Raw genomic sequence first — 22968 nt, 5'->3', positions numbered from 1 at the left:
AGAGAGAGAGAGAGAGAGGAGAGAGAGAGAAAGCGAGAGAAAGAGGAGAGAGAGACTTTTAAAAACATTTATTTGATTAATAAATGTATAATAATATCCCAAACTAAAAAAATACTGTCCATGATTGAACGACCAGATATAGAATAAGTCTGTGTATCATGGATTACTAAATCCAAACAGTTCTTCAACCTACTGGACAGTACTTTAGCAAGTATTTTATAGTCTGCACATAAAAAAGAGACTGGCCTCCAGTTCTTTAAATCTGTTAAGTCCCCTTTCTTTGGCAAAGGGCCAAAACTGCTCTGGAGCAGCTGCCGGGAAGCTTGCCCAGCTGCAGTGCTGTAGTGAAGACCCTATGTATATCAAGCCCCACCAAAGACCAAAACTTCTTATAAAAATCTAGTGGAAGACCATCAATCCCCGGGGCCCACCCAGCGCTGAGCTGCTGCACGGCAATGGTCATCTCCTCCAAAGTATTAAGCAAATCCAGGGCGGCCGCTTCAGACTCCTCAAACTCTGGAAGACCGTCCAGGATCTGTCGCTGACTGTCCACATCACACTCTCTAACCCCAAACAAATCATTGTAAAAATGAATAGCCTCCTGTCTCAGGAGTAAAAGGTCGGCCGTGACCTCCCCATTAGCAAGTCTCAAATGCATAAAATCAGTATTTGTCTGGGTTCCTTTCTCTAAATTAAAAACGTACTTTGTGCCAACGTACTTTGAACAAGCTAAATATGTTTTTTTTTTAATAGCCAGTTTTTTTTTTCCAGACAAATAAGGTGATGAATATGTCACTGATTATGTCTTGGACTTCATTTACATCAATCATTAATAAACAGTGTGGTATTTTATGGTCAGACTGGAGTAGGCACCTCATCAAAACTGAGTGTGCCAGGAGGAGGAGTGAGGGAAGCCACCAAGACACTCACACAACTCTGAAAGAGACACAGTACATGCTTCTATGGATGAGAGGAAAACTTGTACATAGCCCAAATTTTCTGTCTTGCATCACCAATTATTATATAGTTTAAATAGCTCAAAATAGTTCAAATCCCAGCCCGAGAGTCCCATGTGTTGTCTGGGAAACTGCAGCTGAATTTTAATTTAAATTTTAAATAAAGTCTTTCTACATACCACTCCACCATGCTGTACAACTTCACTTATGGACCCGACTGATACCCACCCCCACCCTGGAGTCCCTTTATTCAGAGAGCAGCAACATGATGAGCCAAAAAAAAAAAAAAAAGTCACGTGACTCATGGTGCCATCTTGGGGCCAAAATAGCGTTCACCGTTTCTGTCTGCATGTAAATCCAGCCATTTATTTATTTAATCACTGAAAATGCCAGGTTGTTGTGCATTTGGATGCACAAATAGACACAAGTACTTCAAGATGTACAGATTCCCTTCAGATCTGAACAGAAATTTGGGAAAATAAAGTCAGCCGTGTGGGACGGAAGCGACTTCATTGTCAAGAATTTCGAAAAGTAAATTTATTAAATATTGTTCAGCCCCATGTACAGTAAAACTCGCCTAAACCGTCATCGTATAAACCAGATGTTTTTGTGTGGTTTTACTTGAAATAAACACCATGTATATAACAGATTTTATGTATTTTCGCTCACATTGGACAAAATATCCTGTCTGTACGCAGTGTTTTTCCATTAAAAACCCCTCGCAAGTAACCGGACAGATCAGTCTGGTCATGCACAGTTAACAGAGGTATAAAATTAAAGTTCAGCTCTGACACTCGCCAATTTGAGTGAAGTGGGACCGGAGAAATTTCAGTGATTAAAAGCCAGATCGTTTAGTTGTTCACACCGTGCTCAGACTCGGACCTGCAGCCTGATGTGCACCTGTTAAATCACACACAAAAGCCTGTGATTTGACACTTCTCTTTCACTCTTTCCTCATATTTTTATAGCTTTTGCACTGTGCACGCTGATTACAAACAGATCAGAAAAGTCCACAAATTTAATACAGAGTCAGAAAAAGAGGGAACTGTACAGCTTACCTTCGAATTGTTGGTGATGACTGTAGAAAGAGCTTGTTGAGGGTCACATTAGTCCAGCATAAAGCATAATCCAGAGATGACACGGAGTTACAGCTGTGCAGAAGCATAAATCGGGCTTTAAATGAACTAAAATAATAAATTGTAAATTCATCCAATTTTGATATCTTAACTATTTCTATATTTATTTTGCTAGTACCTGTATCTGGATGTGTTGCTGTATGTGGTTAACTGATAAAAAAAGAAGAAGTTGAAAACAAAAGGTTTAAGTACTTCAGCGCGATTGGCCCCAAAATGGCGCCATGTTCTCAGTTAACGCTACTCTGACACACATCCCTATCTCAAGCCTAAATTTTGCTTATAGCATGCATGTTTGTACATAGAGATATAGAGAATTGTACAATTTTGCCATTATTTAACCTGAAAACTATATCAAACTGTTAATGTTTAAAAACAAAAAACTATTATACAGTGAAATAGGAGTATAAACAAAGGAAAGGGGGGGAAAGATGGATTATGTCACATTTATTCAAAACAACTGATTTCATTTGTAGAAGACAAAATAGCTGTGAACACTTACCTGTATAGCCTCGTTAAACACATGCTATAAAGTCGTTATTCTTTGGAAATTGAATTTAGCAGTAAAATTATTTACAGTTTCTCAAAACTGTGTAAAAACATTTCTGAAATCTGAACTTTCAGAGATATCTCCTCACATACAATAAAATCTGAGCTTGTGTATTACTACTAAACTGATTGAGTGTACTCTCCAGATACAGCAGTAAGAATGTAAACATGGCGCTGTATGATGACATCACAGAATGTTTTTTTTTATAAATCAGCAGCATCTCTCTTGATGTCCTCATAGAAGCTCAGCAGTCATTTGAACTAAAGTCTGGCAGCCAAAGATGCCTGCCCACTTGCTGTCATCTCCTCTGCTTCAAATGTTGTACAATCACAGCATTTCTCTGTCTGGAAGCAGCATAGGCACTTTGTTGGCCTTTTTGATGTTTCTGTGGTTTATTGCCGGATGTCTTATTCACTGATGCTTCTGGAGGAGGGGTGTGAATCGGTTTCCATGGGATCGGGTTGTAGAAGCTTGGTGATGGGTAGAAATTGTCATAGGGGTCTGGAGGGAATCAAATAAAGAACAAATTAGGAATACACCGATCCTACTTTATTCACTGACACTGATAATGAGTCAAAGTGTCAACGGATCGGCCGATACTGAGTACTGATTCCAGTGTCAGAAAGTTAAAACTGCTCAGAAAATCTGTAAACAGCTCTATGTGGAAGGCGATCATATTCTGGATTTTTGGACGACAATATAAGGCTGTAACTACCCCAAAACAACCAAATTTGGCCTATAGGGAGTGATATAGACAAACTGGGTTTCAGTGGATGTGTGTGTCATTTGACTGAAATTTTTATAGAAGTTTGTTTGTTCTTCACCTTCAAATCTGCATTCACTTGTTTTAGGACAATGGTTGTACTGTGCATCCAGAAAACATTCACAGCACTTCACATTTTCCACATTTTGTTATATTACAGCCTTATTCCAAAATGGATGAAATTCATTTTTTTTCCTCAAACTTCTACACACAATACCCCAGAATGACAACGTGAAAAACCTTTGAGATTTTTGCAGTTAACAAAAAAAACAAAACAAAACAAAAAAAAAAAACAAACAAACAAAAAAAACAAAACAAGAAATCACAGCCTTTGCTATGAAGCTCAAAACTGAGCTCAGGTACATCCTGTTTCCACTGATCATCCTTGAGATGTTTCTACAGCTTAACTGGAGTCCACCTGGGGTAAATTCAGTTGTTTGGACATAATTTGGAAGGACACACACCTGTCTACATATAAGGTCCCACAGCTGACGGTGCATGTCAGAGCACAAACCAAGCATGAAGTCAAAGTAACTGTCTGTAGACCTCTGAGACAGGACTGTCTCGAGGCACAAATCTGGGGAAGGGTACAGAAACATTTCTGCTGCTTTGATGGTCCCAATGACCAGAGTGGCCTTCATCATCAATAAACAGAGGTTCTTAGAGCTGGCCGCCCATCTAAACTGAGCAATCAGGGTAGAAGGGCCTTATTCAGGGAGGTGTCCAAGAACCACATGGTCACTCTGTCAGAGCTCCAGCATTCCTCTGTGGAGAGAGGAGAACATTCCAGAAGGACAACCATCTCTGCAGCAATCCACCAATCAGGCCTGTATGGTAGAGAGGCCAGACGAAAGCCACTCCTGAGTAAAAAGCACATGGCAGCCCACCTGGAGTTTGCCAAAAGGCACCTGAAGGATTCTTAGACCATGAGAAACAAAATTCTGATGATACGAAGATTGAACTCTTTGGTGTGAATGTCAGGCATCATGTTTTCAGGAAACCAGGCATCATCCCTACAGTGATGCATGGTGGTGGCAGCATCATGCTGTGGGGATGTTTTTCATTGGCAGGAACTAAGAGACTAGTCAGGATTGAGGGAAAGATGAATGCAGCAAAGTACAGAGACATCCTGGATGAAAACCTGCTCCAGAGCGCTCTTGACCTCAGACTGGGGCAACGGTTAATTTGTCAGCAGGACAATGACCCGAAGCACACAGGCAAGATATCAAAGGGGTGGCTTCAGGACAACTCTGTGAATGTTCTTGAGTGGTCCAGCCAGAGCCCAGACCTGAATCTGATCCAACATTTCTGGAGAGATCTGAAAATGTCTGTGCACCGACGCTCCCCATCCAACCTGATGGAGCTTAAGAGGTGCTGCAAAGAGGAATGGACAAAACTGGCCAAAGATAAGTGCACCATGCTTGTGGCATCATATTCAAGAAGACCTGAGGCTGTAATTTTTGCCAAATGTGCATCAACAAAGTATTGAACAAATGGTGTGAACACTTATTTACATAGTTTTTTATTCTTCAATTAATTTGCAAAAATTATGATCAACTCATTCATTCATGCTTTGCATAATCTCGCAGCATTTTCAGCACAGTTGTTTTCATAAATTTGAAAACAGCTGTGCAAGTTTCATTAACATGACCATCTTTAACATATTCTAACATTTAATATTTTGGAAAAAATAATGTTTATTTGCTTTTACACACTTATACTTTTACACAAAGATCACAGAAATTAAGGTGTATGAAACTTTTGCACAGTACTATACATTCACCCAACCCAATTACTCCAATTAAGGGTCATAGGGTGCTGGAGTCTATCCCAGCAGTCGAAGGGTGTGAGGCAGGGTACACCCTGGACAGGACGCCAGTCTATCACAGGGCCACATATAGACAGACAAACACATATACTACACAATACTATACATATGACCAGTGATTTGGCAGGTGTTACCATAATAAAATAATGAGCTACAACCCCTGGCAATAATTATGGAATCACCGGCCTCGGAGGATGTTCATTCAGTTGTTTAATTTTGTAGAAAAAAAGCAGATCACAGACATGACACCAAACTAAAGTCATTTCAAATGACAACTTTCTGGCTTTAAGAAACACTATAAGAAATCAGGAAAAATAATTGTGGCAGTCAGTAACAGTTACTTTTTTAGACTAAGCAGAGGGAAAAAAATATGGACTCACTCAATTCTGAGGAATAAATTATGGAATCACCCTGTAAATTTTCATCCCCAAAACTAACACCTGCATCAAATCAGATCTGCTCGTTAGTCTGCATCTAAAAAGGAGTGATCACACCTTGGAGAGCTGTTGCACCAAGTGGACTGACATGAATCATGGCTCCAACACGAGAGATGTCAATTGAAACAAAGGAGAGGATTATCAAACTCTTAAAAGAGGGTAAATCATCACGCAATGTTGCAAAAGATGTTGGTTGTTCACAGTCAGCTGTGTCTAAACTCTGGACCAAAAACAAACAACATGGGAAGGTTGTTAAAGGCAAACATACTGGTAGACCAAGGACGACATCAAAGCGTCAAGACAGAAAACTTAAAGCAATATGTCTCAAAAATCGAAAATGCACAACAAAAGAAATGAGGAACGAATGGGATCAAACTGGAGTCAACGTCTGTGACCGAACTGTAAGAAACCGCCTAAAGGAAATGGGATTTACATACAGAAAAGCTAAACGAAAGCCATCATTAACACCTAAACAGAAAAAAACAAGGTTACAATGGGCTAAGGAAAAGCAATCGTGGACTGTGGATGACTGGATGAAAGTCATATTCAGTGATGAGTCTAGAATCTGCATTGGGCAAGGTGATGATGCTGGAACTTTTGTTTGGTGCCGTTCCAATGAGATTTATAAAGATGACTGCCTGAAGAGAACATGTAAATTTCCACAGTCATTGATGATATGGGGCTGCATGTCAGGTAAAGGCACTGGGGAGATGGCTGTCATTACATCATCAATAAATGCACAAGTTTATGTTGATATTTTGGACACTTTTCTTATCCCATCAATTGAAAGGATGTTTGGGGATGATGAAATCATTTTTCAAGATGATAATGCATCTTGCCATAGAGCAAAAACTGTGAAAACATTCCTTGCAAAAAGACACATAGGGTCAATGTCATGGCCTGCAAATAGTCCGGATCTTAATCCAATTGAAAATCTTTGGTGGAAGTTGAAGAAAATGGTCCATGACAAGACTCCAACCTGCAAAGCTGATCTGGCAACAGCAATCAGAGAAAGTTGGAGCCAGATTGATGAAGAGTACTGTTTGTCACTCATTAAGTCCATGCCTCAGAGACTGCAAGCTGTTATAAAAGCCAGAGGTGGTGCAACAAAATACTAGTGATATGTTGGAGCGTTCTTTTGTTTTTCATGATTCCATAATTTTTTCCTCAGAATTGAGTGATTACATATTTTTTTCCTCTGCTTGGTCTAAAAAAGTAACCGTTACTGACTGCCACAATTTTTTTTTCCTGATTTCTTATAGTGTTTCTTAAAGCCAGAAAGTTGCCATTTGAAATGACTTTAGTTTTGTGTCATGTCTGTGATCTGCTTTTTTTTCTACAAAATTAAACTGAACATCCTCCGAGGCCGGTGATTCCATAATTTTTGCCAGGGGTTGTAAAAAGCGATTTACGTCATGGGACGAAACTGGGTCCCTTGCAATCCCCCCACCACCATCACCAAAATCAGGTTTTTTACAAGCCTCTGGATCTAATAAACATGAATGTGAATAGCAATGAAAATTTTGGGATGAAATCCATGGTTATTTATACTCATTATCAAAGACAATTATTAAAAAAAACCCTCCACTTCCATCATTTTGATACATATATTTTAGTTACACACATTTAAATGAATGTAAAGTCTTTATTTGGACTTTTTGAGTGCCATAAAAACATATTTTGGGGATCTGTGCATTTAATGAGCTTTTGTTTGTTTCTTCCAAGTCCCTGTTGGTAAATGATATAATAATTGATCAACATATTGATTTATTCTGCCTTACAGAAACCTGGTTACAGCAGGATGAATATGTTAGTTTAAATGAGTCAACACCCCCGAGTCACACTAACTGCCAGAATGCTCGTAGCACGGGCCGGGGCGGAGGATTAGCAGCAATCTTCCATTCCATCTTATTAATTAATCAAAAACCCAGACAGAGCTTTAATTCATTTGAAAGCTTGACTCTTAGTCTTGTCCATCCAAATTGGAAGTCCCAAAAACCAGTTTTATTTGTTATTATCTATCGTCCACCTGGTCGTTACTGTGAGTTTCTCTGTGAATTTTCAGACCTTTTGTCTGACTTAGTGCTTAGCTCAGATAAGATAATTATAGTGGGCGATTTTAACATCCACACAGATGCTGAGAATGACAGCCTCAACACTGCATTTAATCTATTATTAGACTCTATTGGCTTTGCTCAAAAAGTAAATGAGTCCACCCACCACTTTAATCATATCTTAGATCTTGTTCTGACTTATGGTATGGAAATAGAAGACTTAACAGTATTCCCTGAAAACTCCCTTCTGTCTGATCATTTCTTAATAACATTTACATTTACTCTGATGGACTACCCAGCAGTGGGGAATAAGTTTCATTACACTAGAAGTCTTTCAGAAAGCGCTGTAACTAGGTTTAAGGATATGATTCCTTCTTTATGTTCTCTAATGCCATATACCAACACAGTGCAGAGTAGCTACCTAAACTCTGTGAGATAGAGTATCTCGTCAATAGTTTTACATCCTCATTGAAGACAACTTTGGATGCTGTAGCTCCTCTAAAAAAGAGAGCTTTAAATCAGAAGTGCCTGACTCCGTGGTATAACTCACAAACTCGTAGCTTAAAGCAGATAACCCATAAGTTGGAGAGGAAATGGCGTCTCACTAATTTAGAAGATCTTCACTTAGCCTGGAAAAAGAGTCTGTTGCTCTATAAAAAGCCCTCCGTAAAGCTAGGACATCTTTCTACTCATCACTAATTGAAGAAAATAAGAACAACCCCAGGTTTCTTTTCAGCACTGTAGCCAGGCTGACAAAGAGTCAGAGCTCTATTGAGCTGAGTATTCCATTAACTTTAACTAGTAATGACTTCATGACTTTCTTTGCTAACAAAATTTTAACTATTAGAGAAAAAATTACTCATAACCATCCCAAAGACGTATTGTTATCTTTGGCTGCTTTCAGTGATGCCGGTATTTGGTTAGACTCTTTCTCTCCGATTGTTCTGTCTGAGTTATTTTCATTAGTTACTTCATCCAAACCATCAACATGTTTATTAGACCCCATTCCTACCAGGCTGCTCAAGGAAGCCCTACCATTATTAATGCTTCGATCTTAAATATGATCAATCTATCTTTGTTAGTTGGCTATGTACCACAGGCTTTTAAGGTGGCAGTAATTAAACCATTACTTAAAAAGCCATCACTTGACCCAGCTATCTTAGCTAATTATAGGCCAATCTCCAACCTTCCTTTTCTCTCAAAAATTCTTGAAAGGGTAGTTGTAAAACAGCTAACTGATCATCTGCAGAGGAATGGTCTATTTGAAGAGTTTCAGTCAGGTTTTAGAATTCATCATAGTACAGAAACAGCATTAGTGAAGGTTACAAATGATCTTCTTATGGCCTCGGACAGTGGACTCATCTCTGTGCTTGTTCTGTTAGACCTCAGTGCTGCTTTTGATACTGTTGACCATAAAATTTTATTACAGAGATTAGAGCATGCCATAGGTATTAAAGGCACTGCGCTGCGGTGGTTTGAATCATATTTGTCTAATAGATTACAATTTGTTCATGTAAATGGGGAATCTTCTTCACAGACTAAAGTTAATTATGGAGTTCCACAAGGTTCTGTGCTAGGACCAATTTTATTCACTTTATACATGCTTCCCTTAGGCAGTATTATTAGACGGTATTGCTTAAATTTTCATTGTTACGCAGATGATACCCAGCTTTATCTATCCATGAAGCCAGAGGACACACACCAATTAGCTAAACTGCAGGATTGTTTTACAGACATAAAGACATGGATGACCTCTAATTTCCTGCTTTTAAACTCAGATAAAACTGAAGTTATTGTACTTGGCCCCACAAATCTTAGAAACATGGTGTCTAACCAGATCCTTACTCTGGATGGCATTACCCTGACCTCTAGTAATACTGTGAGAAATCTTGGAGTCATTTTTGATCAGGATATGTCATTCAAAGCGCATATTAAACAAATATGTAGGACTGCTTTTTTGCATTTACGCAATATCTCTAAAATCAGAAAGGTCTTGTCTCAGAGTGATGCTGAAAAACTAATTCATGCATTTATTTCCTCTAGGCTGGACTATTGTAATTCATTATTATCAGGTTGTCCTAAAAGTTCCCTAAAAAGCCTTCAGTTAATTCAAAATGCTGCAGCTAGAGTACTGACGGGGACTAGAAGGAGAGAGCATATCTCACCCATACTGGCCTCTCTTCATTGGCTTCCTGTTAATTCTAGAATAGAATTTAAAATTCTTCTTCTTACTTATAAGGTTTTGAATAATCAGGTCCCATCTTATCTTAGGGACCTCGTAGTACCATATCACCCCAATAGAGCGCTTCGCTCTCAGACTGCAGGCTTACTTGTAGTTCCTAGGGTTTGTAAGAGTAGAATGGGAGGCAGAGCCTTCAGCTTTCAGGCTCCTCTCCTGTGGAACCAGCTCCCAATTCAGATCAGGGAGACAGACACCCTCTCTACTTTTAAGATTAGGCTTAAAACTTTCCTTTTTGCTAAAGCTTATAGTTAGGGCTGGATCAGGTGACCCTGAACCATCCCTTAGTTATGCTGCTATAGACGTAGACTGCTGGGGGGTTCCCATGATGCACTGTTTCTTTCTCTTTTTGCTCTGTATGCACCACTCTGCATTTAAACATTAGTGATCGATCTCTGCTCCCCTCCACAGCATGTCTTTTTCCTGGTTCTCTCCCTCAGCCCCAACCAGTCTCAGCAGAAGACTGCCCCTCTGAGCCTGGTTCTGCTGGAGGTTTCTTCCTGTTAAAAGGGAGTTTTTCCTTCCCACTGTAGCCAAGTGCTTGCTCACAGGGGGTCGTTTTGACCGTTGGGGTTTTACATAATTATTGTATGGCCTTGCCTTACAATATAAAGCGCCTTGGGGCAACTGTTTGTTGTGATTTGGCGCTATATAAAAAAAATTGATTGATTGATTGATTGATATATTGTATGCGAAAAACCAAAGTTTACTGCCTAACCCAGAAGCTAATTAATACGGCATAAAATTTGTGTTTTATGCAAAGTGCCAGTTTGTAATTAGGGGGTGCCCTCATTTAAGGAGTCAAAACATGGATTTCATCGCAACATTTTCAATGCTAACATTCAAATTATTAGATCCGGAGGCTTGAGGGGAAAAAATGATTTTGTTGAGCTGTGTGTGTGTACGGTGGTGGGGGCAGCGGGACACTACTTCTGTCCCATGGTCAAATTCCCAAGTGACATAAATGGCCTTACTTGTTTGGCGACTTGGCGGTCTGGGACTCAGCCTGCTTTTTTCATTGGTCTTTGCCAACCATTCTTTAAACTTTTCCTCTGCCTTTTTGCGGCGTTCCTTCTCCTGTTCCTCCTTCTGGATGGCATCCTCCTGCCCAAACAAAAACAATTTATCACAACAGAATCTTTATAAAACCAACTCAATCGTAAAAAGTGCCACGTTACTTTCTCCCTCTTTTCTTTATCGATTTTCTCCTGGTTCTTCTTCTGTAACCAGTCTCTGTATTTTTCCTGAGCTTTTGCTTCCATCTCCCTCTGCTTCATTCGTCGCTTCTGCATTTCATCCTCCTCTTTAGTCTGTTGAAGAACTTGCTTGAGTTTTTCCTGGAATTATAAACATGGAACACATTACAGAAATAGCAACAGGGAATGTTCACAACTCTGGTTCACACGTTTTGTTTCTGTCAAACCCACATTTTCAAATCTAAAAAAGTGAAACCTCAAAATGCCCCATGCCATCTTCAACGCCTTTGCAAAGGTTGCTACTGCACAAAGAAAACTCTTTTAGAAACAACTACAAGGTACACACTGACTGTCATTACTGCAACTCTGCTCCAGTAATAATGGTCTCTGTCTAATGATATGACTTTCGATATCATCACATCTCTGTGATGTCATAAGGCAATAATGGTAAATTAGGAGGGAAGATTTGAATCGGCAATAAAATTTCATGGCTCCTGGAGTGAAATACTCCATCCTTAAATCAGTTTCCTCTGTAGAGTGCAGCAACTGATCTTTGTTTTTGGTTCCAAATAGAATATAAATGAGCTGTGAACAAATCACAAATCAACCTACCATCCTTGGTTCTCAAGACCAGGCACCTAAGTGGCTCTACTCTTCTTTTTTTTTTAAGATATACTTTAGTATACACTAGTAGAGTTCTATCTTAGAATTGGAATGTATAACAGAAGATAGACCTTACTGAATTTTCATGTCACATTTCTCCTTAAAGTAGTTTTCTACCTGTTCCCTCTTCATCTTTAGCCATTGCTGGATCTTCACTTCCATTGTCAGTTTTTTCTCCTCCAGTTCCCGTTGGTGTTGTTCTTGTTTTTCCTTCAATAAGCGGGACTAATTCACAGGAAATAATAAGTTTCAATCACAGATTTAGACAGAATGGAATACAGAAAAAAATATTTTAGGAAATAAACAACTTGATAATAAGAAAAACTAATTACTGGGTGATCATTACTCACAAAAGAAAAACATATGAAACAAATACTGAATTAAAGTTGTACTACACAGAAAATAAGAGGAGCAATAACTCACATCCTCTGCTTTCTTTTCCAATTTAAGGATATCTTCCTTGGCTTTGTTCACCATCCATATTTCCCATGCACTCAGAGATGGAGAGGCTGCACTCACCACCTCCTCTGCACACCTTTTTGGTAGCTCACATCTATGAAACAAAAATAAACAGTTTCATATTGTCTGAAATACTTTTGTGACTGTTCTTACATTGGTGCTTTTGGCTGCTCCTGTGGGCCACAACAGATCTGATATCTGAATCCGCACACTGATTTGACACAAGCTCTACAACTGGTGCCCTTCATGGTGCGACTGCATGTCTACAAGAACAGCCTTGAACCCATGCTGTCCTGCTGTGTGCTAAATGCTGCTACAATACTGTGCTGCCTGTTATTAATACTATGCATACGTAGCGGCAGCACGCTGCGTTGTGTTGTTATGACTCCGCCCATTCGCTCCCCTCAGGACGTAAACTCACGATCTCCGGCATGGGACTCGGACTCTCTACCCAGAAGGCTAAAACCCAGGACTCTGGCCTTGTGACCAGAGAATTCTTTTGAGCTGTTGGGAGTGAGCTTTACTAACTACATCTGCACAACAACACCTGCTGGCCTGCTGTCTCTCGCAAGCAGACACACACACACACACACACACACACACACACACACACACACACACACACACACACACACACACACACACACACACACACACACACACACACACACACACACACACACACACACACACACACACACACACACACACACACACACACACACACACACCTCTGCTAATGATGTCATATTTTTTGCCCGTGTTGGTCAGTTTGCTTTCAAAAAACTTAAAAACTTTTTGACCAATTTCTACAAAACCTGGAGAAGGGTGGTGCATGGGTCACACCAAGAACCTATTAAAATTTGTTGATCTAGAACCAGGAATATTTATTTCTTTTTCACTGACATTTAATCAACTTTTTAGAGACCTAGTAGTGATTGTCTAGAGGTTAGAGTGGTGGGATTGTGACCACAGGATCCTAAGTTTGATTGTCCGTTACACTGGAAAATCACTGAGGTCCCGTGGCTGAGGTCCTGAATCACCAAGCTGCTCCCAGTGTACAGCACGCTGACGTGTGCATGTGTGCTAATGTGTGGCATCACTGTCAAGTACTCAGGGCATAAGCTTCAGAGGGATTAGCGCTACAGAAATGCATTCCATTTATAATGAATCCATGTCTTATGACAAAATTATGTAATTCCTCAGACATAATCTCCCAATTTCAGAAGGAAAAGGCACGAATCAATTGTTGCATTGTTTATCAGACTTGACAAACATAGTCCCTGAATAAATCAACAAATAAACTACAGTACTGCACTCGTAGGCGCAAACCTTCACCAACACAAGCTTCCAATTCCACAAATTTTTACCTTGGAAAAGTCCTGTTAGAAGTGGCTTTTCAGAAGCTAAAATAGATGTGATCAAACATCAGGAGTGTGTATTTAAGTTCATGCACTTAAATCAAAGTTTTTTGTGGTGTTGACAGTTTTTTTTTCTGAATTCTTTTTCAGATTTGTCAGGTGATAGCAAGTGCCAGTCTGCACTTTACTTTCATATATGAGAGTGATTGGACATGTTTAAGATATAATCAGGGTTGTGAAATGAACACTGTGAAATCTGAGAAAAATTTGCAGGGGGTCTGAGGGGTGCAGCCCCCTGGAGCCGGGGTCGAGGGCCCGAGGGGCCCAGAAACCAAATAAATTTTGTATCTAATGATACACTTTCAGCATCTCCTGGAAAAACAATCTGAAAAGAAGCACATATTTAAGTGATCCTAGATTCAACCTTTCATTTAAACTATTAATGATAATGTTCAAATAACAGAATATGATTTGCCTTTTAATTGTAAACCAAATTATGCATTAACTCAGAACAATTAAACTACATGAAATTCATGAAAACTGAAAAGACTGTTAAAGCATTTCAAAAACCACAGCTAAAGCTTGTAGAATATTTTGAAAATCAGGGTAAAATATCAATAACATACATTATAGTAAAAAAGTCACTTATATTCTTGTGTGAATTTCTGTAAATCCATTTAAAGCCACAGTCTTTTTTTTCCAATGAAAGAAAGTCAACATTAATAATAATAATAATAAAAAAAAAGTAGTGTATTATATCAGATGTCAGGAAAACTGTAATGAACACTACATAGGTGAGACTAAGCAACCTTTAAACAAGAGGCTATACCAGCACCGCAGAGAGGTCGCCAGTGGACCTCAGTCTGCAGTTCATCTCCACCTGAAAGACACTAACCACACGTTTGAGGACAAGGAAGTTAAAATCTTAGCCAGAGAGAAGAAATGGTTTGAGAGAGGTGTCAAGGAAGCATTCTTTGTAAAACAGTTGAAACCCAGCCTTAACCGGGGGGGCGGGTCTCAGACACGCTTTGTCCCCTGTTTACAATGGGGTACTCAGGTCAAAGCAGTTTCAGTCGTTTGTTCATGGTAATGAGTCATTCACGTCATCAGGAGAGTCGTCAAGGGAGCCATCAGGGGAGGCTTCCATCCCATCATTAGGAGAGTGCTAATTAGAGCACAATTGGTGCTAATTAGAGCTATTGTTTAGTCACTAGCCTATAGCAGTCGGCCTCTCGGTAGGAGGGGTCTGGTTAGGTTAAAAACTCCAGCTTTTGTTGGCTTCTGGTTTATTCTTCTCTACAAGAGTCAAGACAGAAGTCAGACTACCACAGCAAGAATTTTAGCTGAGGAAGCTTCTGTGATTTGAAGCGAAACGTCCTCACGTCAAGCAACCCAGTCCAGTCGAAGATTCAAGCTTCTCTACTATGGAAACCACCTGGACAACTGAGAGCCTACACCTAAACATTAATAAAAAAGTAATATAATCTTGTCTGAAATCCTGTTTGAACAGCACAATGATTATTTTCCAGGGAGAAAAAAAAATTCTTACCATGTTTCTTGATGGCACAAGATGCAGTTCACTTTTCCAGTTTCTTTTCCCTTTTGGATGTGTTCATGAAGACGACTTTAAATTCAACCCAGCACCAATTCCATGGAATCTTGAGTCCTTATCAATCTTTTTTCAAAGCATCTTTCTCGCCATCTTCGCTCCGTGACACAGACATGCCAGAAAATTCTTCTTTTAAAAACTTGATACCTCGAAACGTATGTGATGTCCACATGCTACTTTTAGCTTAAAAACAGTGTTTTGGAGCAGGCACACAACATCACCGTAGCAACCAGCCAGACCTGCTTTATGACAACTGTCGTAACAACCACGCTTTGAGTGAGGCATTTTTTCTCCGCAGACACTGATCTGTATCTGTTACAGAGCAGTGTCCCCGGATTTATAAAACTTACACGATGTCGTAAAAAAGAGAGCGCATTGCGATAGGCATTTTAAAAACTCAGTCACGATCATGGTTAGAGTAAAACACTAACCCCCCCCCCCGCCATGATGAAATCCACAGAATTCCGCAGAGTCTTCACAGCCCTCCCTGTATAATGTAAAATACAAATTAAATGGGGTTTTCAATGTTAAATTTAAATGGCCACAAAATCTGTAATCCTGATCAGATCCGGCTCAAACTTGGTCAGTCAATAAAGGATACCATCCTACATAATGCTCTTAAATATAGAAGAAAATCTATCTTTTTGACAGAGTTATGAATTTTTGATAATTCATCAATGATAAAGTATATCAGTTCTTGCCCATAAGGATATGAATCCTCTGTAAAAATTGCATAATACGAGGTCTGTCAAAGTATAGGTCCTTTTTATTTTTTTCAAAAACTATATGGATTTCATTCATATGTTTTTACGTCAGACATGCTTGAACCCTCGTGCGCATGCGTGAGTTTTTCCATGCCTGTCGGTGACGTCATTCGCCTGTGAGCACTCCTTGTGGGAGGAGTCATCCAGCCCCTCGTCGAAATTCCTTTGTCTGAGAAGTTGCTGAGAGACTGGCGCTTTGTTTGATCAAATTTTTTTCTAAACCTGTGAGACACATCGAAGTGGACACGGTTCGAAAAATTAAGCTTGTTTTCAGTGAAAATTTTAACGGCTGATGAGAGATTTTGAGGTGATACTGTCGCTTTAAGGACTTCCCACGGTGCGAGACGTTGCGCAGCGCTCTCAGGCGCCGTCGTCAGCCTGTTTCAAGCTGAAAACCTCCACATTTCAGGCTCTATTGATCCAGGACGTCGTGAGAGAACAGAGAAGTTTCAGAAGAAGTCGGTTTCAGCATTTTATCCGGATATTCCACTGTTAAAGGAGATTTTTTTAAATGAAAGACGTGCGGGCAGATTGCAGCATCGGCTTGCAGCCGCCGCGACGCTCCGCCACAGGAAAAACACCTCCGTTGGAAGCCTTAAGGACAAGTTGGAACATGTCCAGCTGTTAAACAATTTCTCATATACTCACTCCACTGAAAGCCATCAAAAGCCGCCTGGATTTTGCAAATGGTTATCAACACGGAGGTGTTTTTCCTGTGCCGCTGCACCGCGCCGGCTGTGTCCTGACGCGCGGACCCGTCCGCACGTCTTTCATTAAAAAAATCTCTGTTTTAATGAAAGACAGCGGCACAGGAAAAACACCTCCGTGTTGATAACCATTTGCAAAATCCAGGCGGCTTTTGATGGCTTTCAGTGGAGTGAGTATATGAGAAATTGTTTAACAGCTGGACATGTTCCAACTTGTCCTTAAGGCTTCCAACGGAGGTGTTTTTCCTGTGGCGGAGCGTCGCGGCGGCTGCGAGCCGACGCTGCAATCTGCCCGCACGTCTTTCATTTAAAAAAATCTCCTTTAACAGTGGAATATCCGGATAAAATGCTGAAACCGACTTCTTCTGAAACTTCTCTGTTCTCTCATGATGTCCTGGATCAATAGAGCCTGAAATGTGGAGGTTTTCAGCTTGAAACAGGCTGACGACGGCGCCTGAGAGCGCTGCGCGACGTCTCGCACCGTGGGAAGTCCTTAAAGCGACAGTATCACCTCAAAATCTCTCATCAGCTGTTAAAATTTTCACTGAAAACAAGCTTAATTTTTCGAACCGTGTCCACTTCGATGTGTCTCACAGGTTTAGAAAAAAATTTGATCAAACAAAGCGCCAGTCTCTCAGCAACTTCTCAGACAAAGGAATTCCGACGAGGGGCTGGACGACTCCTCCCACAAGGAGTGCTCACAGGCGAATGATGTCACCGACAGGCGTGGAAAAACTCACGCATGCGCACAAGGGTTCAAGCATGTCTGACGTAAAAAAATATGAATGAAATCCATATAGTTTTTGAAAAAAATAAAAAGGACCGTTACTTTATTGACAGCCCTCGTATATGAAAAATTGTGGGCTACAGGCTGTTCACAAACAAACATAACCTCCACCCAACTTCAGTGGGACAGGTAAATATGCAAGGTTCACTTCTTCTGAGCATACGTACCTGCTGCTTTCCTCTGTATCTAGGTCATCCCCATTTAACTGCGTTTTAGTACGTCCATTCCTGTAGACAAATTAGAAAGACCGGATTAAGCTACCGAAAGCTACTAAAAGCGCTAATGGCGTTAGCATACAACATTCACTCAACACAAACATTGCAGCAGGGGCATCTTAGAGGTACCAGGTACCGTTTCAATGACTTTGTATCCAAGGGGTGGTTACTAACAGAGACTAGGACAAGGACTATCACTTACATTGTCAAGGAGTGTCAGCTTTGACATTTTGGCCCATGTGGCCCATTTTTACGTGCACGAACCAGCACACCCGTGCCTGAGACTCGAGGACCCGAGTAGCTAGAGAAAGGCAAAGAGGGCGCCCACGTTTCACCTTGCAGATAGATGGTCGTTTTAGAGATGGGGAGGTGATGGCCTCGTGTTTAATCGTTGGGCTTCAGATCAGAGGAACTTCGGTTCAAAACCCAGCCAGACCTGAAAATCACAAACGGCCCTTGGACAAGGTCCTTAATCCCCTAGTTGCTCCCGGTGTGTAGTGAGCACCTTACATGGCAACACCCTGAAATCGGTGTGCGAGTGTGTCTGTGTGAATGTGAGACACCATTGTAAAGCACTTTGAGCTTCTGATGCAGATGGAAAAGTGTTATATAAATGCAGTCCATTTACCATGTGGGAATGGACCAGTTGTCTGCCTGGGTGGTTGCTATCCAGGACCAAAGGTGGTTCTGTGGTGTTGTAGATGCGGCAAAGTGAAACACCAGCGCATGCTCCCAGACTTAATGATCCACTTCACCACACAAGCTGTATTATTCCAGGTGTTTGTAATAAAATGCTGAAAATGACAGACACAACACCCCACGAGTTACCGATGTTACAAGAGGCGGAGACACTGTGCTCAGCAGCTGTCACTCAAAGTGGCTACGTCCCAATTATACATAACTTCATGCCTTAAAAAATAGAAAAAAATCCATCCTCTTGTACAATTGTCATGGAGGTGGAAACTATTTGTAGAAACCAAAGCTGTTTTGTTTTTTTTTGTACCAGGCTATAAACCTGTTTATCTCTGCTCTGCACTCAGACATCGTAATATGGAGCTGAACGGGAACCTGCTTCGTTTGCGGCCATCGAAGCTTCTTCTTCTTCTAATGGGGTTCCGGCAGGGTATATGCTGGTGTGCACAATGCTGCCCTCCTCTGTTATGATGACCATCAAAGCTTATGCTTGGCACTGGCTCTCTTCCCCAATATGGCGGGCGCGTTACTAACCGGAAGTGACGTACCGCCGTCTTCCTCCCCTTTTATAGGGTCTGTTTGGCGGAGGAATGTTTTCCACTGAGTCCTGCTCTTGTTAGAGTTTGTACTTATTATATCATACCGTCAGTGTAAATAACTGGTACCATTCTGTTTATCACCAGGCAGATCACAAATAGGGTTGCCAACTCTCTGAAAAATAAATAAGGGACACCTCACCGCCAGGGCCGACCGGCCGACTGACCATTGCCTTCACCCTTCCCAGCGTCTGTGTGAAACGATTTTTAACCATTTGACTGTTGACTTGATCCTGAATTTAGGTAGATGCATACATGCATTTATTCTGAAATGAACACGTGGAAAACAAATTATTATTTAGCAATTTATTTTTAGTGCAAAATAAATTTTCACTCACAATTTCAATATGAACATTCTGTCTTCTTTAAAAATAAATCTCTGTAGTGCTATTGCTTAACTTAAAATTGTATAAATTAACAAAAAAAAAAAAAAAACAATAGAAAATTTGCATCATCCAAAACAATGTAACAGTGCAAAACAATGTAACAGTGCACATTTACACATTTAGTGTAATAAAAAGTGCAAAAAATAAAGTCTGAAAAGTAAACAATACTGTTGTCGCGCACCTTTTCCACCCAGACATTTTCCTTTTCTCATTCTCCCCTGTATTTTTGCATTCTTTTTTTTGTTTGTTTGTTTGTTTTTTAGGAGTAGTAGTAACGACGTTACAGACATTGCTGTCCGTAGGCATATCTGCAGTGCCAGTGTCGGTGTCGATATCAGCCATGCTGCTTTGTTATTGTTGTCCAGCGACCGTCGTCGGCTCATGACGTCGGTATCTTCTTGCGAGCAGATGTCCCTCGACCAATGAGATAAGAGTGATTCTGTATTGTCAACTCGTGTCTGTCAGCTCATTGGTGAAAAGCAGGAGAGAGGCTGGGATCAAATTTACCGTAAGTTTCCATATAAAGCGCCAGTCAATTCCATTGACATTTTACAGACTTTTTGATTCTCACAGAAATACGGGACAAACTGCGTCCCGTTTCAGGCCAATACGGAACGCACACTTTTATTTCCAAATAAGGGACGATTCCGTTTTTCAAGGGACGGTTGGCAACCCTAATCACAAAGTAAGAACTTCACCTGTCCGGTGAGCCGTCAGGTCTGGACTCGTCGCTCTGTCGGGGAGAAGAGCTCCGATCTGAGCTCGACTTCAAGTCTTCGTCGCTGTCAAAACTGTCCTGGTAGATGGGCGAAAGCAGAGAGAAAGTGTCTTCGTCCTCGGTTAAGATACCATCGTCAAAGCTCCTGTTTAAAAGGACGTCTTTCCCAAAGCTCGACTTCACCGGGGTCGAACTAAACTCAGGACATGTCGGCGGTCTTTTTGCAGACATCAGTAACCGTTAAAAGTCCGCGAGCGTTTTCTCCGCCTGTACAAGCTGTTTACGTGAGGGATGCAAACGCTAACAACTAGCTTGATAGTCGAGCTCCGGAACGTGCTTCGAGGTGAAGTTGGTGTTGTGACTAGATCGGAGCAGCGCGGTGTCGAAATGTCCGACCGGAAGTGAGCCGGAAGGCACGGTGACCACGTGATCTGTGCTTTAGATGCATTTGAGAGTAGCAAGGAACATTAATTATATTTAGCGAAAATGTACTTATTTTTTTCTCTTTATGTTAAGGGCGGTTATCACTTAATGGGCTTGACTAGGGTTATACTCCCTATAGTGCAGCATATAACTAAACAATTCTGCAAACGCTGATAGAAGCACCAAACGAACATTCAGTTGTATTTATGTTCTTTTTCATTTTTCAAAAATGAGGAAAAAACCCTCCTGCGTATTCATAAAAGAACGGGCATCAAGCGTTTACGTCACTTGGACATAGTATCACTTCCAGGTTTTCCAAGCATTTAAACACCGCGCTGCTCCGATCTATCCGCCACCGAGGAAGACCCATTGAACTATCAGCGTCACGTGATCCTTTCGTTGGCGCTCCTTTGTGTGCCGTTTCGCGCGTGAGAGCTTTTCGAGTCCCGTGGATGAGCCACGGCTTTTCTGAAAACGTTTTTGATCGTTCATCACTGAAAATGGCTTTGTGTGAAATATATTTTATTTGGAGGGTTACCGCCAAAAAGTTTGAAACTTTATAAATTGAGTTTTTATAATTTATTGTTTTCTTCTTCTAAAAAAAAAAAAAAAAAAAAAAATGCAGATTGGGACATTTTTAGGTGTGCAATACAGCAGCAAAGTTTGAGAATATAAACAAATTAAATTTTAAGTATATAATAAATAGTACAGCTGCAGTAAAATTTTGTATAATACACAAATAATGAATGTTTATGAGTTCAGTGCTACGAATGTCATTCAGTGGAATGTACCATTCAAGGAGGCGAAGCATTCCATCTTTCACCAAAATAAATATTCCATCGAAAGAATGGAAAAACATTCATTATTTGTTTTATATAACGGCGAAAATAGATCCTTGTCATTTGATATTTCATGAATTTATAAACAACAGAAAAGGGACTTACATTTTGGTACTCCTCACTGGTGCTTAAAGGGTCCTTGCCACGCCACGACATTTTTACATATTCTTGAAGAATAAGATTTATAGACAGATTATTTTATTTTCCTATAGTATGCTAGCAGAGTTACTTTAGATAGATAGCAATACACATTACATTATAGCTTCTGTTTCTATAATAAAATACCATGATCATGACCAAATCTTCCTCTGTATTAATATTTAGGTTTTAATACCTACTCCTGTATATTATATAGTACCATATTTATTGTATATGTTGTTTATTACCCTTAATGTTTACATATAGTTATATATGATGTCTTATCTTTCTTATGTCTTATTATTTATTACTATATATACTTTTTTCTTGAGCCGCTTGGGTGGGTAGGGAGTTCCCATGGGATAAAAAAGCTTTTCAACCTACCATCCCTGGTTCTCAAGACCAGGCACCTAAGTGGCTCTACTCTACTCTTTTCTACTCTTCTATTTTACTCTTCCTTTTTAGATATTTAAATATACCTTAGTATACTAGCATTATTCCATCTTAGAATTGGAATATAATATATAAGATATACCTTACTGAATTTTATTATATATATATATATATATATATATATATATATATATATATATATATACACACACACACACACGGTTTCCTTGCCTAGTGTGGATGCTTTTAAAAGAAATTATGATTAGTATTAGAGTAACACCACCAGGTTTGAATGTTTTTTTTTGTTTTGTTTTGTTTTGTTTTGTTGTTACTGTTATGTGTCACTATATACAAATTTAGATACTTTTTTTTACATAATAAAATGAATTATAAAAAAACATGAAGGGAAACAAAATTGTGACTGGCAACAACAGAATGCAATCTGCATCCTCACCACTAGATGACACTATATCTTACACACTCTTACTTTAAATACTAAGACCAGTCAAAGGTAGGTTTTGTGGACAAATTTCTAGTGCACATTTTGCTTGAAATTATCGTTATAGTCGCTGTCTTTGACCCAGATAAAGTTAGCCTGCTGTGAACTTTGCCTCACCTTCACTTCACATTATCACTCTAATTACCAGCAGGGAAGTCAAAATGAGTCGCTTCACTAAAGGACTGATGCACACAGAGATGTGACATTTTTTGACTGTACAGTGTGTTAACCTGTGGCATGTGGCAAGTACATTTTTGACTATGTGCTGTGTTTTATTGGGTTGGTTTTATATGTTCCAGTGTTAAAGTGAACATTGTGTTTCATTTCATTATCACCTACATACAGTGGCGGCTCCAGAAGTGTGGTGTTTTTTTTGGGGGGGGGGGGGGGGGGGTGTTGTACAAGTGGAGGCACAATGATTTTTTTTTAGAGATGTTAACAGAATCTTTTGTAAGTTTTGTAAATATGCATTATAAGATCAACTGAATGTCCCGACTACATCAGTATAACTTCTTAATTCACACATGCAAGTTATAAAGCTAAGAATAACAATTGTTTACAA

The 22968-nt window shown here is 40.0% G+C and overlaps 1 protein-coding gene across 1 annotated transcript; it reads right to left on the bottom strand.

Annotated features, from left to right (window-relative positions):
* Positions 1-2632: 2632 nt before the first annotated feature.
* LOC117506216 (coiled-coil domain-containing protein 34-like) lies at positions 2633-20436 on the bottom strand. Its single transcript, XM_034165715.1, has 7 exons — positions 20095-20436; positions 17674-17733; positions 12243-12372; positions 11937-12044; positions 11139-11297; positions 10935-11064; positions 2633-3140 (listed from the first exon to the last, which is right to left on the bottom strand). Exons 1-7 carry the CDS (start codon positions 20343-20345, stop codon positions 2938-2940), a joined length of 1041 nt encoding a protein of 346 aa, XP_034021606.1. The 5' UTR covers positions 20346-20436; the 3' UTR covers positions 2633-2937.
* Positions 20437-22968: the final 2532 nt, after the last annotated feature.

The sequence above is a fragment of the Thalassophryne amazonica genome, unplaced genomic scaffold, assembly GCF_902500255.1.
Source record: "Thalassophryne amazonica unplaced genomic scaffold, fThaAma1.1, whole genome shotgun sequence".
NCBI classification, from domain to species: domain Eukaryota; kingdom Metazoa; phylum Chordata; class Actinopteri; order Batrachoidiformes; family Batrachoididae; genus Thalassophryne; species Thalassophryne amazonica.
Note: the sequence above shows the minus strand (reverse complement) of the source record. Positions and strands in the feature narration are given on the sequence as shown.